General features: G+C 42.0%; 1 protein-coding gene across 7 annotated transcripts in view; it reads right to left on the bottom strand.

Annotated features, from left to right (window-relative positions):
• Positions 1-15,033, bottom strand: part of TANC1 (tetratricopeptide repeat, ankyrin repeat and coiled-coil containing 1) — a 207,908-nt gene that overhangs the window by 171,576 nt on the left and 21,299 nt on the right. For 3 of the 7 annotated variants that reach the window (XM_006126833.4, XM_006126837.4, XM_006126834.4), the window contains exon 1: positions 11,235-11,367. The exons of the other annotated variants lie outside the window; for them this stretch is intronic. In XM_006126833.4, the coding sequence (XP_006126895.3) occupies positions 11,235-11,260 (26 nt within the window). In that variant the 5' untranslated portion in view covers positions 11,261-11,367. Of the gene's footprint in view, positions 1-11,234; positions 11,368-15,033 lie in introns of those variants that run through there. 7 annotated transcript variants of the gene reach the window in all.

Here is a 15,033-nt window from a genome sequence, read left to right as displayed (position 1 = left end):
AAAAGTGCACATGAAGCAGCTAGCAGCTTTGAGCAGCATGGGGTTGCAGTAGGCAGGCAGTCTGCCTAAAGGTCCTACTACTGGGCTGCTGGCCAGGAGCCACCTCAGTAAGCACCTGTTCATCAGGGCCTTCCTTTGTCATCCCACCCCCTCCTACACTCCCATCCCATCCCCAACCCCCTCCCTCAGGTCTTCCTCCCTCCCTTTAAGTCCTAGATCATAACTCTCTCCCAGACCGTGAAGTCTCTCCAACATCCCGCCCCCAGATCAGAAACCTCTCCTGCATTAATATCCCCTCCCAGGCCTTGCACACCAATACTTTGCCCAAGGTCACAACACTCTCCTTCACCCAAACTCCCTTTCAAACGCCACACCCTCTCCAGCACCCTATTGCCCTGTCCAAGCTCCCCTCTGCATCCAACCTCTGTCCCATACGCTGTACTCCCTCCGTAGAAAAATGTGGTCATTGACCACTTACCAAAATCATAGAGAGGCTCCTCCATCAAAAATTGTTGCCCACTGCCAGTTAGACAATATATTGGAAACCTGATGTAGGTTCAGATTTAGAATGAACTGGGAAAAGGGGGAGGGGCAAAAGAGGAGGTAAGCAAAATATTTGTCTTCTACACTAACAGAGCTCACCGTAGGCAGACATCTTCAAAAGTTGAATTTCTGTTTCTAAACTCATTTCCTCTTCCTTAAACAGAATAAAATTCACATTTCTGAGTTACCAAAACACTTTACTCATCTGTTGCCATTGACGTGTAAATTCTACAGATTAAATGTGTATTTTAGTACTACATAAAAACAGTTCTAATTCTTTCTTTGTACTCCTGGCATATAGCCTTACCTGGATTTCACACAAATCCAAGACACCAGAGCCAAAGCTCTTACGAAACTAGTCATATGTTACCTTGTATGGTCATCTTAAGATTTCTGTAAAAGGCAGTATGCTAAAAAAAATTAAGAAACATATTCTGGATAATTATACATTTTAAATCTTATATAATGATGTAACAACGTAGATTATGGCACTTGGAAGGTGTTTAATTTGGCAGCATAGACTGGTTAAACTACTTACACATTCTTCCACAAATTCCTAACTAAGGAGCATTTGCCACAAAGCAAGCCTTTTCTAAAAGATAAGATATAGCTAAGGCATTCATAATACAGAGGTTTATAGTATAGGCAATATAGTTACCTAGTGCTAATAGAGTAATAATCCCTTGTATTGCTAGATAAAACAAGGAGAATTGATTTAAAATCAAGGTGATTTAAGATCATGATTTAAGTCATCAAAAAAACCATTGATTTAAATCAAGTTTCCCACTGCTACTTCTTCATATACAAGACCTGAGAACACTAAATATAGGGTGTCCTTAAAACTTCTACAACTAGCTCTCATCTTTCTCATTCCTTCTTATAAAATTAGAAAGTGACTTTCAGTGGCAACTGACAACTCTAGATTTCTGTAGCTTTCTGCACTACATACTTGGGTGATAGATTTTAAACCTAATTAACTCATTAAACAAGCTGTAAGGACTATCAAAGCTAAACTTTTTTTCTAGCAACATCCAACACAGCAAACAGCTTGGGAATTTACTTTTTAACTCACACTTGCTAAAAGGCCTAAAGAGACTTTTGAAGAATGATGCATTGCAAAGCTGATCCACATTGTTCTTCAGATATATCTACATCCTTATCCACATCATCTTCTCCCACAACAGTTTTCCTTATGTTTCATTCTTGTGGCTAGGCCTTGCATCATTACCATCTTGCACTGCTAACACTTCACACGTTTTCCATTTTTACCCATGGAATGAATTTCTTAAATATTCCCAGAAAGGGTCTCTTTTATACCCAAAAGCCATGACAGTTTTTTCCTGTGGCAAATATAAGCTGTGTATGTGCGCTGAATAATGTCTTTTCCTTTTCCTTTCCAGTCCATTCCGATGTCCCTTTCTATGCTGCCTTGGTCCTTTCACATATATGTGTTTCTGTCTTAAAGCCATGGTGTCCAATACACTAGTTACTAGCCACATGTGGCTATTTGGCTGGTTGAGTATGGCTAGTTGGCTTGAACAATGTGGCTATAGCCGGACCCCCCCAATGCACGCCCAATTTGCTCTTTCAGGAGCAGTATGAACAGTTTCCTGTTATGCCAACCAGCAGAAACCGCCCACTGATGTTAGATGCTTGCTTAAAGCCATATTGCTCTATAGAATCAATTGTATTCATGCCTATGAATATGTAAGCTGTCAATGTATGAAGTGCATTAGGAAGTGTGAGTGAGAAACCACCAATCATAAAGCAGTACAGCACATATCTTTTATAGCTATAAAGAAGAATCTTTCAAAGTGTATAAATAAATTGATATAACAGGTGTAACTTTCCTCAGAAAAGATGTTAACAGCACGCCAAACTTAGGACTGGACTGGAAGCAGTAGAGCCCTCCTGAAGATCTTGGACATGTTGCTGCAAGCCTGGCAGCACTTTTTGCAGGCTGCCAGTATCCAGGAGAGCTTCCACCCTGAGGGCCACTAACACTCTCCCTGGTCTGCCCCACTGGGGGCTTGTGCCTCATTCCTCCTAATGTCCTTCCACTTTCCCCTCCCTAACCACCCTTCCTGATGTCCAAAAAAATACAAGTTTTTTCATAAACACAAACTCACTTTATTTAACAAAACCTGGGGGGGAAGGGGGATGAAACTCTGGTGAGACTGGGGAAAGGAGGCAGGAAAGGAGAGGAAAGAAGGGGGAGGGGGAGAAACCTGGGAGGAGTGAGCTGGAAGGGGGAAGCAAGGGGAATAGGGGGAGGGGAAGCTCAGGACTCAGAGGTGGGGGTCTCACCAGACTAACCTGATGTGCATGTGAACTTGCTCCTGGGTTCGCATCTGGCCTTTGGTGTCCAGGCTGGCAGCTATCCTGCCATAGACGGCCACGTTCCTCCGTCTAGTGCCGAGATCATGGACATTGGGGGCATCCCCCGCAAACCTGAATAAGGTCCATGATCTCTGCCCTGGACCAGGAAGGTGCCCGCCTTCTCCTGGGAGCTGGCAGACTGCTCCTGGGGAGCGGTGGAGGGCTGGCTGCCAGAGGCTTGCTGGCTCATGTTTTGGGGCCACTGGGTCAGGGGCAGTGACTGCTGGCTCTAGTCAACCCCTTTAAGGGCTCCAGGGATGGTAGAGAGGGAGAGGAGTGTTCTTGGTTGAGGCTGGAGTGGCCACCAGGGCATCCTGGGAAGGCTGGAGGCCCCCTATTTTGAAATAAGTGTCTACACAGCACTTATTTCGAAATAGCTATTTCGAATTTGGTGTTATTCCTCATGGAATGAGGTTTACCAAATTTGAAATTAGCGCTCCTCTATTTAGAATTTATTTCGAAATAGCGGTTCAGCTGTGTAGACACTAGGAAAGTTATTTCGAAATAAGGGCTGTTATTTTGAAATAACTTTGCTGTGTAGACCTACCATAACTGAGGTAGCCCTCAAGTTTACTGATGTCCCTCCTCCCCAAAGAATGAGGCCTAATTCAAAAGGACTTGTTTAACATTCACATACCTTTAACTGCATCATATCCGGGTTTTGGAGCAGGCTTTCATGTAGCACAAGAAAAGCACCTTCATTCTCTCAAGTCAAATGTGGCATGTCAAGTTTTCCCGTGTGAGCCCCCAGCTCACCTTAAAGAAGTTTGTAATTAAATGTACAAATAGCAACATGTTGCCTGTAATTTGTAATGAATTCCTTAGTAAGTACCTTACTGGCAGGCTGAATTTGAAATAGTAGTGGTGCTAGTGCTCAGACCCAGCAAGTCATGGCTCAGATTAAGCACTGGCTGATGAGTAGCTCCTGGCTGGGTGCCCAGCTCTAAAGACAGCACTGCCACCAGCAGCAGTACAGAAGGGTTGAACTGTAAGGTGTACTGTCATTACTTCTGCTTGCTGCTGGCAGTAGCACTGCTTTTAGAGTTGGGCAGCTGGAAAGCAGAAGCTGCTGGACAGAAGGGTGACAGGGCTATGAACTTTCAAGCTGAGAGCTTGATCATTGTCTTCGGTCCACCCTCTCTGGGGCACCTTGTGCTGGCCACTGTCGGAAGACAGGATACTGGGCTAGATGGACCTTTGGTCTGACCCAGTACGGCCGTTCTTAAGAAATAACCTTTCCTGGATGCCGAGTTTATGAAGAAGTGCATGTTGGAAATGCTGAGGTAGCTTTTTGCAGGAGATAAAAAACAAAGATGACATTGTGAATCAAGTTCACATCTGATTCCATACCAGTGCAGAGATTAGAGATAATTTACAAGAACTGTTTGTCAACACTGATTTTTTATTTGAAAACCAGCAAATACATGTCTCTCTGCTGTGAACAAATTAAGCGATTTAAGTGACATTGCCCACTTATCACTGCTTGTTAAATTTTACGATGATGATGTTTTTGCTTAATACCATTAGAAATGTACACTAAAAAAGAAATTAAGTTTGAAATAATCGCAGAAAGTAAACTTACTTCTTACAGACAGAGGTCCCTCCTTTACAGGGAACAAGAAGGGCTTTGCTTCCTCTTTTTCAGCAGCAATACATCCTTCATTAAATAGCTGTCACTGCATCATACACTATACTACCCTGTGTGATAAAACTGTCTACGGATTTGCGGGGGGAAATGAAATGGGCACTGTGATGAAATTAGTAAACTACATACACTCAGCATCTGGCTCACGTCATCATCTTTTTAAAACTCTTTTACAAGACATTTCAGCTAAAAACAGTAACCTCTTCTAGCATAGTGGAGTTTGCTGGTTAAGTATGAGCCATATGTTAGAGAGGTTTTATGTGCTTCAAAAAGATATAGAACTTCTTTGAAACCAATAAGGCTTGCAAGTTCCTAGAATTTATTAAATGATATCCCCTGTATGTCACAGATAGCTCGTGTGCAATATTACTGGTCACTTCAACTCCCTCAACTTTGCACCTCCAACGCTGTGCAAGCAATGTTTGTGATCTGTTTGAAAAAAGAACATGCCTTTGAGAAGAATTTTGAAATCTTTCAGACAGATTAAACAAAAAAGATGTTGCACTTTCCCATACCACATGTTGCTACGGATGAAACTTCTAAGAAAATGATACATAAATTCCTAAACTATCTGATCAAAAGTTTCAAAGTGTGATTTGAAAATTTGAAAATTACAAAGAATTTGCTTTTGTTTGTGATTTGTTTGCTGTTTCTGCCAATGGACTTTGCGGTTCTGAAGCAAAGGTATTCTTGATTCAACTGATGAGGATGCCTTTCAATTAGAAATTGTAAGGCCTCATAGCTCAGATGTCTTGAAGACAAAATTCAGAGAAGTGGGACTTTCTGGACTTCTGGAGTCAATGTGCTGACCAGTTTCAGAATAGCCAGAAGCTAGCTAGGTTTTAATAATGTTTGGATAAATGTTATGATTTTCTACCATGAACATTATAAGAACACAATACTGCAATCACCTGACAGATGAGCACCCTCACCAATGCATGTGCCTTGCCCTGACCTCTTAAAAATCACTATTCACAAAACTTGCCAGAGATCATCAATGTCACCTCTGCTGTCATCAGAGATTGTAACAAATGCAGGCAATAATGTTGATTTATAAAATTGGCTTAAATATTGAAACACTAATATTTATGGTACAATTAAGGTCTTTATTGGCAGCTGATTCTTTCTTTTGGTCAGCCTTCTGTGCCAATGGCCCATTTCATCATAAAATTCTTAAACCAGCCTGCAGGTAGATCTAAGTGAGTATCACTGATGTAGAGTTTAGACTTCTTTCTGCCCACCGACAGTTGGGCTTGTGTCACCATTCTGTTCTTTGTGTGCAACTATATACAGGCAGTCCCCGGGTTACGTACAAGATAGGGACTGTAGGTTTGTTCTTAAGTTGAATCTGTACGTAAGTCGGAACTGGCGTCCAGATTCAGCCTCTGCTGAAACTGATCAGTTTCAACAGCGGCTGAATCTGGACGCCAGTTCTGACTTACATACAGATTCAACTTAAGAACCCCAGGCATCCCCAAGTCAGCTGCTGCTGAAACTGATCAGCGGCTGATTCCAGGAAGCCCGGGGCAGGGGCTTCCTGTAGTCAGCCACTGGTCAGTTTCAGCAGCGGCTGACTTGGGGACGCCTGGGGCAGAGCAGCTGGGGTGCTGCTGGGTTGGTCCAGTAGCGCCGCCGCTCCTCGGCGATACTGGACCAACCCAGCTGCACCCAAGCTGCTCTGCCCCAGGCGTCCTGATTCAGCCGCTGCTGAATCTGACCAGCAGTGGCTGAATCAGGACGCCTGGGGCAGAACAGCTGGGGTGCTGCCCGGTTGGTCCAGTAGCGCCCAGAGCGGCGCTACGGGACCAACTGGCAGCGCCCCAGCTGCTGTACCACAGGTGTCTGGAGCAAAGCCACGGAGCACGGGGGCAGCGGGACAGCCCAGACGCGCCGTGGCTGTCCGCTGCCCGCGTGCTCCGCGGCTTTGCTCTGCTTTGCCCCCCCCCCGTCCTCCTGGTCTGCAGACCAGGGGGATGGGGGGGGGGCAAAGCAGAGCCAAGCCGCGGAGCGCGCGATCAGCTGACAGCCCAGACGCTCTGGGCTGTTAGCTGGCTGGGCGCTCCGCGGCTTGGCTCTGCTTTGCCCCCCTCTCTCCCTGGTCTGCAGACCAGGGGGACGGGGGGGGGGGCAAAGCAGAGCCAAGCCTCGGAGCGCGTGGGCAGTGGACAGCCCTGTCCGCTGCCCACGTGTTCCGCCGCTTTGCTTCCTCTCCCTGGTCTGCTGGAGACCAGGGAGAGGAACCCCGTTCGTAACTGCGGATCCGACATAAGTCGGATCCGCGTAACTCGGGGACTGCCTGTACAGAAAACACAACTGTCCAACTTAGGGATGTTAAGGACTAGTTGACTAGTCAACTAGCTGATTCCATTGCATCCGCCCTCCCCCTTGCTGCCTCTATCAGATAGAGGCAGCAAAGGGGATTGGGGAAGGAATACTTCAAAGGGGCAGCACCACACAGCTGATCCCCTGCTCAGCACTGTCCCTTTCAAATACCGTCCGTCTTGGCTGCATGAAGCCCAGAGTCCTGTGGGACTTCCCCAGTGGGAGCTCTTGTAGATTTCTAAGGAGAAATGCAGAAGTGCCTATCAACTAGTTGATGGAAATTCTACTGACTACTTGACTAGGAAATTAACCGTTACTTAACATCATTAGTCCAACTGAAAAGGTGCTGGCTCCTTTTCATCACCATCTACAACATATTTGTATGTGCAATCCTGGTGCCCCTGTTGAATTCTCCAGCTAGCATTTGGAACTTGACACATTCATCCCAGATCCCATAGCACGTTCCAGGGATTTCACCTGCTTGGCTGTGCCAATATTAAGACTTCCATTCTGTTCTCTCTCACTGACACGGGTTGAGGTTTTGTGGATGGTTAAGGGGACAAATCAGGAGGGTTGGTTTGTTTTGGCAGTGTAGACATCCCCAGAGTAGCTACTAAGTGCATCCCTTATTTAGGTGGATGATTGAATCCTTATCTGAATTCTTGTGTTGACAGTTAATATCACGTTCCACAGAATCAAATACTTAACCTATGAGAGTTGGGTATTCTCTCCCTTCAGTACACAGGAGTCCAGTTTCCGAAATAATTTTTGTGGACTGAATATGTTTCAGGCACGGGGCTTTGAAATCAGTGACTCCTGGAGTTCTTTGATGATCACTGCTCATAGAGGCTGGACAAGCCAGTTAAGTGAAATAGGAGAATAGAGATCCTCGCTCTAATTGCTGCTACCATTATGACAAAGGTTAATAAGGAATGTGGGGAAATCATGACTTATCTGGGTAATAGGACAGATGCTATTTCATCTGTCTGAAAGTTCCCTTTCCACTCTGGAAAAATATAAAAGTAGCTAGTGTTCAGGCCACAACTAAGTGGTTGCTAACTTATTTTTGTGCCTCAGAGTTTAGTCTCTTTTCTGGTACAATAAATCTTTGGGCAAGACACTGGAGTTCAGGGGATGAGAGGAGAATTTAGCACAGGCTGTTAACTGTGGAGTCAAGTCTTGGGAGTTTCAGCCACAAGGAATTATACTCTGTGGTTACCTTTTAAGTCTTTCCAACATTTAGTCAAATATTACATGAAGCTTAGCATTTGGGGATTTCCAATAAGATCATGCCATCTTCTGAATGAGGATAAGAATCAATACCATTTTTCAGGAAAATAAGCAGTTATCCTTTACATCGACAAGCACTGGAGAGCTTCCTTTTTCACGAATAGTTTTAATAGACCTTTCAGACTTTCTTAGTAGCATCCTGAGAGGTGCATTTATTTTCTCTTCCAGCACCTTATAAGGGTACACACACAAGTAATATTTTGCAAGATGTTCTCCTCTCCCTGAATTAGCTCAGAATACTGTAAACTGGCCTGATCCACAAAGACTGTTTGGACCCACAGCTTTCATTATGGACAACTTCTAGTTTAAGCCAGGATATTCTGCGTTAGTTTCAACTTTGTCCACATATTGGTTTAATTATTTCAAGACAACACAAAACTGCTCCAAATCCACTATGGTGCAATGGAGTTATTGAGAGCAATGGTATTGTTAGGGAGTGACTCCCTTAGATAAAAAGTAAGTTGCAAAAAAGTTCTGCATTATCTGAGCCTATTACTTCTGCCGAGTCCCCAGTGTCCCCTTAGTTCTTCTGTGAAACCTTAGGGTACGTCATACATGGGAGGTCGACAGATGCCTTTGATATCGACCCCCGCGCGTCCAGACTACCATGCTGTGCCGACAAACAGCTGATCGGCACAGCGCGGCAGCCATGTAAATTTAAATTTAAAAGAAGCGGCGATTATTTAAATCACCTATGTCGGGTAGCCTAATCTACATGCCTCTGGCAACAGAGGCATGTAGACTAGACGTTCCCTTAATGACCATATATCACAACTGTTTCCACCAATGCTTCCATAATCTTCACTCCTGAAATACCATGTTATGGCCACAATCCTTTCACCAGAAGATCGCTTAAAAAAAAGTTGTCAGTACCACTTCTTAATAGGTTGCACTGATTACTGTCAACCAACATGACAGTCCCCCTTTCATGTGCAAAGACTCAGAATGATGTTTTCATAGTACTCCCAGACCATATCTAGTCACACAGCAAGAGAAGAGACAGCCTTTTTTAAAATCATGGTTTCTTATGGTTTCTTTAGTATTTAAAGTGGCGATATTTACACAAAAATACCTTTTAACTAACAGTTATCTAATCTAGGGATGTAAGCAACAAGTCGACTAGTGATGTAACCAGTAGCTTCCCCTCCCTCCTCCTCCCCCCCCGCTGCCTCTATCAGCAAGCAGTCTCCGCTTGCACTGCTTCTGCTGCACTTCTGCTTTTGAAATGTACAAAAGTCCCAGCACGGATCTTGTACATTTCAAAGGCTCAGACACTGCAGGAGTATGGAGCCAGCAGGGGAGTCCCAGGAGCCAGGCTTCTGCTTTTGAAATGTACAAGATCCTCGCTGGGGCTCTTGTACATTTCAAAGGCTAAGGCACTTCAAGGAACATGGGGCCAATGGAGTCCCCCGCTAGTCCCGTGCTCACTGTGGAGCTTCCGCTTTTGAACTGTAGCAAGGGAGGCGCGCCCTTATAGACTAATCTAATAGTCAATGGAAATCCCTTCGACTATTTGATTAGTTAATTAATTTAACATCCCTAATCCAGTCAATGGATACTGATGGGTAACGCTGCCGTCCTTCTTATAAATCTATTAGTCAGGATTTTTTTTTTTTTATGAAATTTCCATTTGGTTGTTTTCTTTTACTGCTTCTAGTAAAACCCTGGCAACATATGAAAGAAAACATTGGACAATGTATCCGTTTCTTTTATCGATATGCAACTTTACCAGAAATCCAGGTGTTAAACTGCTTTATCATTTTGTAAATAATAGAGCTTACTGAATAAAATGTGTGACTTTCAGAACATTCAACTACAACATCATTGCCACCATTTTCTCCTGTGGGGGGGCCCCCACAATTCTCATTAAAGGTAACCCTGTAAAAGAGGGGGGAAATTGGGCATGGTCCCCTATGCCCTCTTATCCTCCTATTTATATCTAGATAAGGAATGTTTGGGAATTTTTTTTTTTTTAATTTCTTTGCTAAAAGCACACAAATTGCTTTTTTAAGGGGAAAGGGGTTAAGATTACAAATTCAGGTTCTGTCTAACCTCGAAGACTGTATGATCACTAAGGAAAAAAAATACTAATGAAATGTCAACACACCAAGAGACTGAAGAGTTATCTATTGTGATGGTAAGAAACTGCTTAATTAGGGTATTTTTAAAGTTTTAAACACTTATGTGATGATCCTGGTCATAGGCACTTAATGGGTTTTAATTTTTAAAAAAAGATTAAAAAAATGTAATCCAATCCATCAACCATTCCTGTCTTCTTTAATCATTATAAAGCAACTGTAAAGTATTCCCCAACCTCACTTTTTAAAAAAATTCCTTGGTAAATCACTATTAATTCTTAAAAATTAGTGAAATACCAAAAAAATATAGCTCCTTTTCAATGGCAACGTTTATAGGAACATTTTCAAATAGGCCAATTTACAGGGAAGAAAGCAACTAGTCAAGTAGTCAACTACATTCAAAAGGCAGAGCCACAGCGGGTTCCAGGAGATAATCCCACTGGGGCTATGCAGTTTCCCCCCTTTTTGTCTAACTGAGTAGCCAATAAGAAATTCCATCCATGACTCAATTATCTGATTAAACACAATTTAGCATCCTTACTAATTTATATGCAATTTTCAATATCCAGAATGTAGAAATTACTTTCAAACATATGGAAAAAAGATGGTTCCATTTAGCATATTCATCCCAGATCACCAGTTGATATCCCTTTCACATAAAATATTAGAAATAAAATCCATTCATATAATTATTAAAGATCATCTACTTTTCTAAACACGAGGCACTCCCTAAAATTCTAAAAATTTAGGTACATCAATAGACACAAAAGACATTTATTTCTTTTTAAGGGAGGTCTAGTCTAAAATGGTATATCAACCAATACCAAAAACAGATAGCGTGTACCTTCCACACTGTGGGGGAGGGGTCTGAAAAACATAGGCTAAGATTTTAGTAAGAGAAAAATATACCATGTACACTATCCACCACTCCCCCATCCACATCGATCTAAACTATGCAACTTAGGCTACGAAAATACCTTAACTGAAGTTGACGTATTTCCATGCAGTAAGGTCAGTAGGAGCTGCTTTCTCGTTGACTCTGGCTACTTTTCTTGTCCTGATGAAGTACCGAAACTGATGTGATAAATCGACCTCTGAGCACTCCCCCATCTAAGCAGACACAATAACAGACCGCTGGTGGATCAATCACTGTAGTGTTGATCCACTGTGTAGTGAAGACAAGTCCTTATGCATCAAAAGGGGTAGAGGCCACAAGACTCATATGCCCTTTGAGGAATCTTATGTATTACATTACAGTAGTTCTAAGTTCTTAATGTACTAAACCCAAGTTCTCAAACATAACTAGCGATTGTGTGCACCTATATAAAAGCATGTACAAGAGGTCTGATTTTCAATTATCAATTTGGGGATCCAAAATCATTAGTTACTTATGAAAATGTGGGTCCAATATTTTATATAGGTAGATAAGTCTTTATTGTTATACCAACAAACAATAAATGCATCTTATTCAAGACAGAAGGGTGTGATGTCTAGGATGCAAAAAAAGTAAAATATAATTTCCCACTTAGGGAAAAATAGGAGGAATTTAAAGCTCAAGTCTTGATTTCACCCTGACACAGAGTCTGGCAAGACTAACAGAGAGAGAAAGCAGTTTAGTGAGACACATTTGACCAAACAGCTAGCCACTGACACTATGTCTACAGTGCTCCAGTATCCCCAAATAGCTATTCCACATCTTCTGAGCATGCCCATTATTTTGAAATATAACAGGCTCCTTATTCCAACAACCCTGTAAACTCATTCCACGAGGAGTAAGGGATGTTTCAGAATAGCAATTTATTTCAAAATAAGTGTTGTGAAGACAATGCCAAATTTTGAAATAAGCTATTTTCTCAAAATAAGCTATACAATTTGCATAGCTCAAATTGTGTAGCTTATTTTGAGTTGCGGGTGCAGTGTAGATGCACCCTGAAAATAGGCTTACAAATGAAGAGAAAATTGGACACATAAGAAAGCAATAAAAACTAAATTCATGACAGCACTGAAAATTGTGCTGACATCCAGGCAGATTAAAGTGATGGACACTCATTAATGGATCTCCAAGACATCGTGTTGCTTCAGGCCAATTCCATAAGCCAAATACACAGGGAAGGATTGGAACTTAACTTCATTTACTTATGCAAATGGTATGAACAGGGACATTGGCTGGCTCCCACACTACCTTCCACATCCTAATGGCTTCACCAACCAACCAAACAATGGAGGTGCTAACTGTTCTTATCAGCCTGTTGTAATTATTTGAACCACCTACTCACTCACTCTCTCTTTTTACCCCTTCCCCCTTTTTTCTCCTTTTTCCTCTCCCTACCCCTTATTTATTCTTTGATCTAGATTTTTAATACTCCAGTCATCTGAAGAAGTGGGTTATGCCCAACGAAAGCTCATGATACCATCTACGCTTTGTTAGTCTTTAAGGTGCGATTATTTTATCTATTTGATAGTTTGTTGTTCTGATAAAATACTGTGGTGGAGGGAAAGCATTAATCTAATTATTAATTATTAGTTTCTGAGTTGCAGGGTGGCCATTTAGATTTTTCCTTCCTTTATTCTGCTAGTTCCAACTGAAGGAGTCTATGCTGAACCCTGACTCAGTAAGTGACATGACAGAATCAAACAAACAAAAGAGAGTCAGGAAGGTTGATCTTGTGTATAAGACACTCAATGGGGACTCAGGACATTCATGTTAAATTCCCATCTCTGTGAGGGTACGTCTACACAGCAACGTTATTTTGAAATAACTTAGTCCACGTCTAAACAGCAGGCAGTTATTTCGAAATAATGTCAAAATACTGTCAAGCTGGAGGACTTCTTACTCCAACTCCTGTAACCCTCATCATACAAGGAGTAAGGGAAGACAAAGGATGAGTGCTCTATTTTGAAATAAGTGCTGTGTAGACGCTCCCAATTTGAATTTCAAAACAAGCTACGCAATTGACGTAACTCAATTTGTGTAGCTTATTTCAAGTTAAGTCTTGCTGTGTAGATACACCCTGACAGACTTCTTGTGCGATCTTAGACAAATCACTTGCTCTCTCTGTGCTTCCACAGAATGATGTTAAAAAGCTACCTTTTGAAGTCCTGTCTATGGTAAACTGGTCTGTAACTCTCATCCAGCCACTACCATAACAGATGATCCAGCTTTTGAAGATGCATCTGCCTAGTGTGAGATCTGTCAGTATATAAACCAGCTATTATGTTCTTTTATTGTTTACCTCCTCTTCTACCCCTTTGTCCTAGCCTGGTTCAGCCTAAATCTGAACCCATATCAGGTCTCTAGTAGATTGTCAAACTTCTTAATAAAAAAGCCTCCTTCCCCCTATTAAACCTACCTACTATGAGGAAATTGTTGCTGACATTTCCTGTCTTTAAAAACACTGTCCAGGAAATATATTACTTCAGAAATCTATCAATAAATTGAATTTGTGCAGCGCTCTGTGGGCATGTGATATGCTACAAGGTACAATTTTTTCCCTAAATGCATATAGTCATATGCAGGGCTTGACAAACAGTGGCGAAAGCTGCTCGCCAGCCCCGCACTGCGCATGCGCAAGAGCCGCATTGCGCATGCGTGCATCGCCGGTAAACGAGACACGCGGCTGAAATCTACTTGCCATGGGCGAGTAGATTCTATAGTTTATTGAACCCTGGTCATATGAAGTTTGAAAAGCTAGACATACTGCATGTATCCATGCAGCAGAACTTGGTAAATTATTCAACCTTTTAAAATAAACTTCCAAGTGTTCTTGAATGATTTTTCTTCCCAGCAAAGGACGTTTGTGTTAGGTGTTTACACCTACTGTAAATACTGGTAATACTTGTGCAGTAGCTTTTCCTAATTATTGCTGCAGGCATACACCTACTATAGGAAAGCTGTATTGTGACTTTAACCTGGTTTTACAAGTATATGGAGTTGAAATAACACTTGCTGTCTCAAGATTGAAATGTATAAATAAACTAAGCCTCTAATGCAGGGCTGAAAACACGTGCCAAACATTTACTGTGACTAAGGGGTATAAAAAATTCACACCCCTAAATCCCTGTGCAGATAATGCTAGGTTGACAGAACATTTATCCATTGACTTAGCTGCCTTTTTGGGTGGTGCATTACCTATGCCGATGGGAGAATTCTACATCAGTGTCTACACTATGGTTCACATCTGTGGTGCCATAGCATTTTAATGTCGACAAACTCTAAAACACTAGAGAACATCCTTTCCCTACCTGTACAACACTGTGTTTTGAACAAACAAACAGTAGAGTAGAACCTCAGCTTTGCAATCCCCAAGGGAATGCAGGTTGTTCCTAAATCTGAAATGTTCGCATCTCTGAACATGACTACGGTGGTTCTTTCAAAAGTTTATAATTGAATATAGACTTAAAACAACTATGAACCTTTACTGAGCAGGAAAAAAATGCTAGTTCTTAATTTTACATGAAACAATCACAGAAACTGTTTCCTTACTTTGTGAATTTTTTTAAAGCCTTCCCTTCAAGCAGTTTACATTGAACACATTATTGCACTTTTTGTTTTGGTCTCTTGCCCTGCTGGAGTTCCAAAAGAGCTTGACTGCTCATTTTGCAACTCTGGTATTTGTTAACTCAGGTTCTGCTGTTTGTAATGAAAGACTGAACCATAATACATACACAAACAAGGGACATATTTAGGTTCCACAGGAAACTTTAAAATCTGTCAATTCCTAACTTTTTTTTCCTGCTTCACTTTACAATCAATATTTTACTTGATTTCTGTACATA

The sequence above is a fragment of the Pelodiscus sinensis genome, chromosome 7 (genome assembly GCF_049634645.1).
Source record: "Pelodiscus sinensis isolate JC-2024 chromosome 7, ASM4963464v1, whole genome shotgun sequence".
In the NCBI taxonomy this organism is placed as follows: domain Eukaryota; kingdom Metazoa; phylum Chordata; order Testudines; family Trionychidae; genus Pelodiscus; species Pelodiscus sinensis.
The sequence above is the reverse complement of the archived record's forward strand: the minus strand, read 5'-3'. Positions and strand labels throughout refer to the sequence as shown.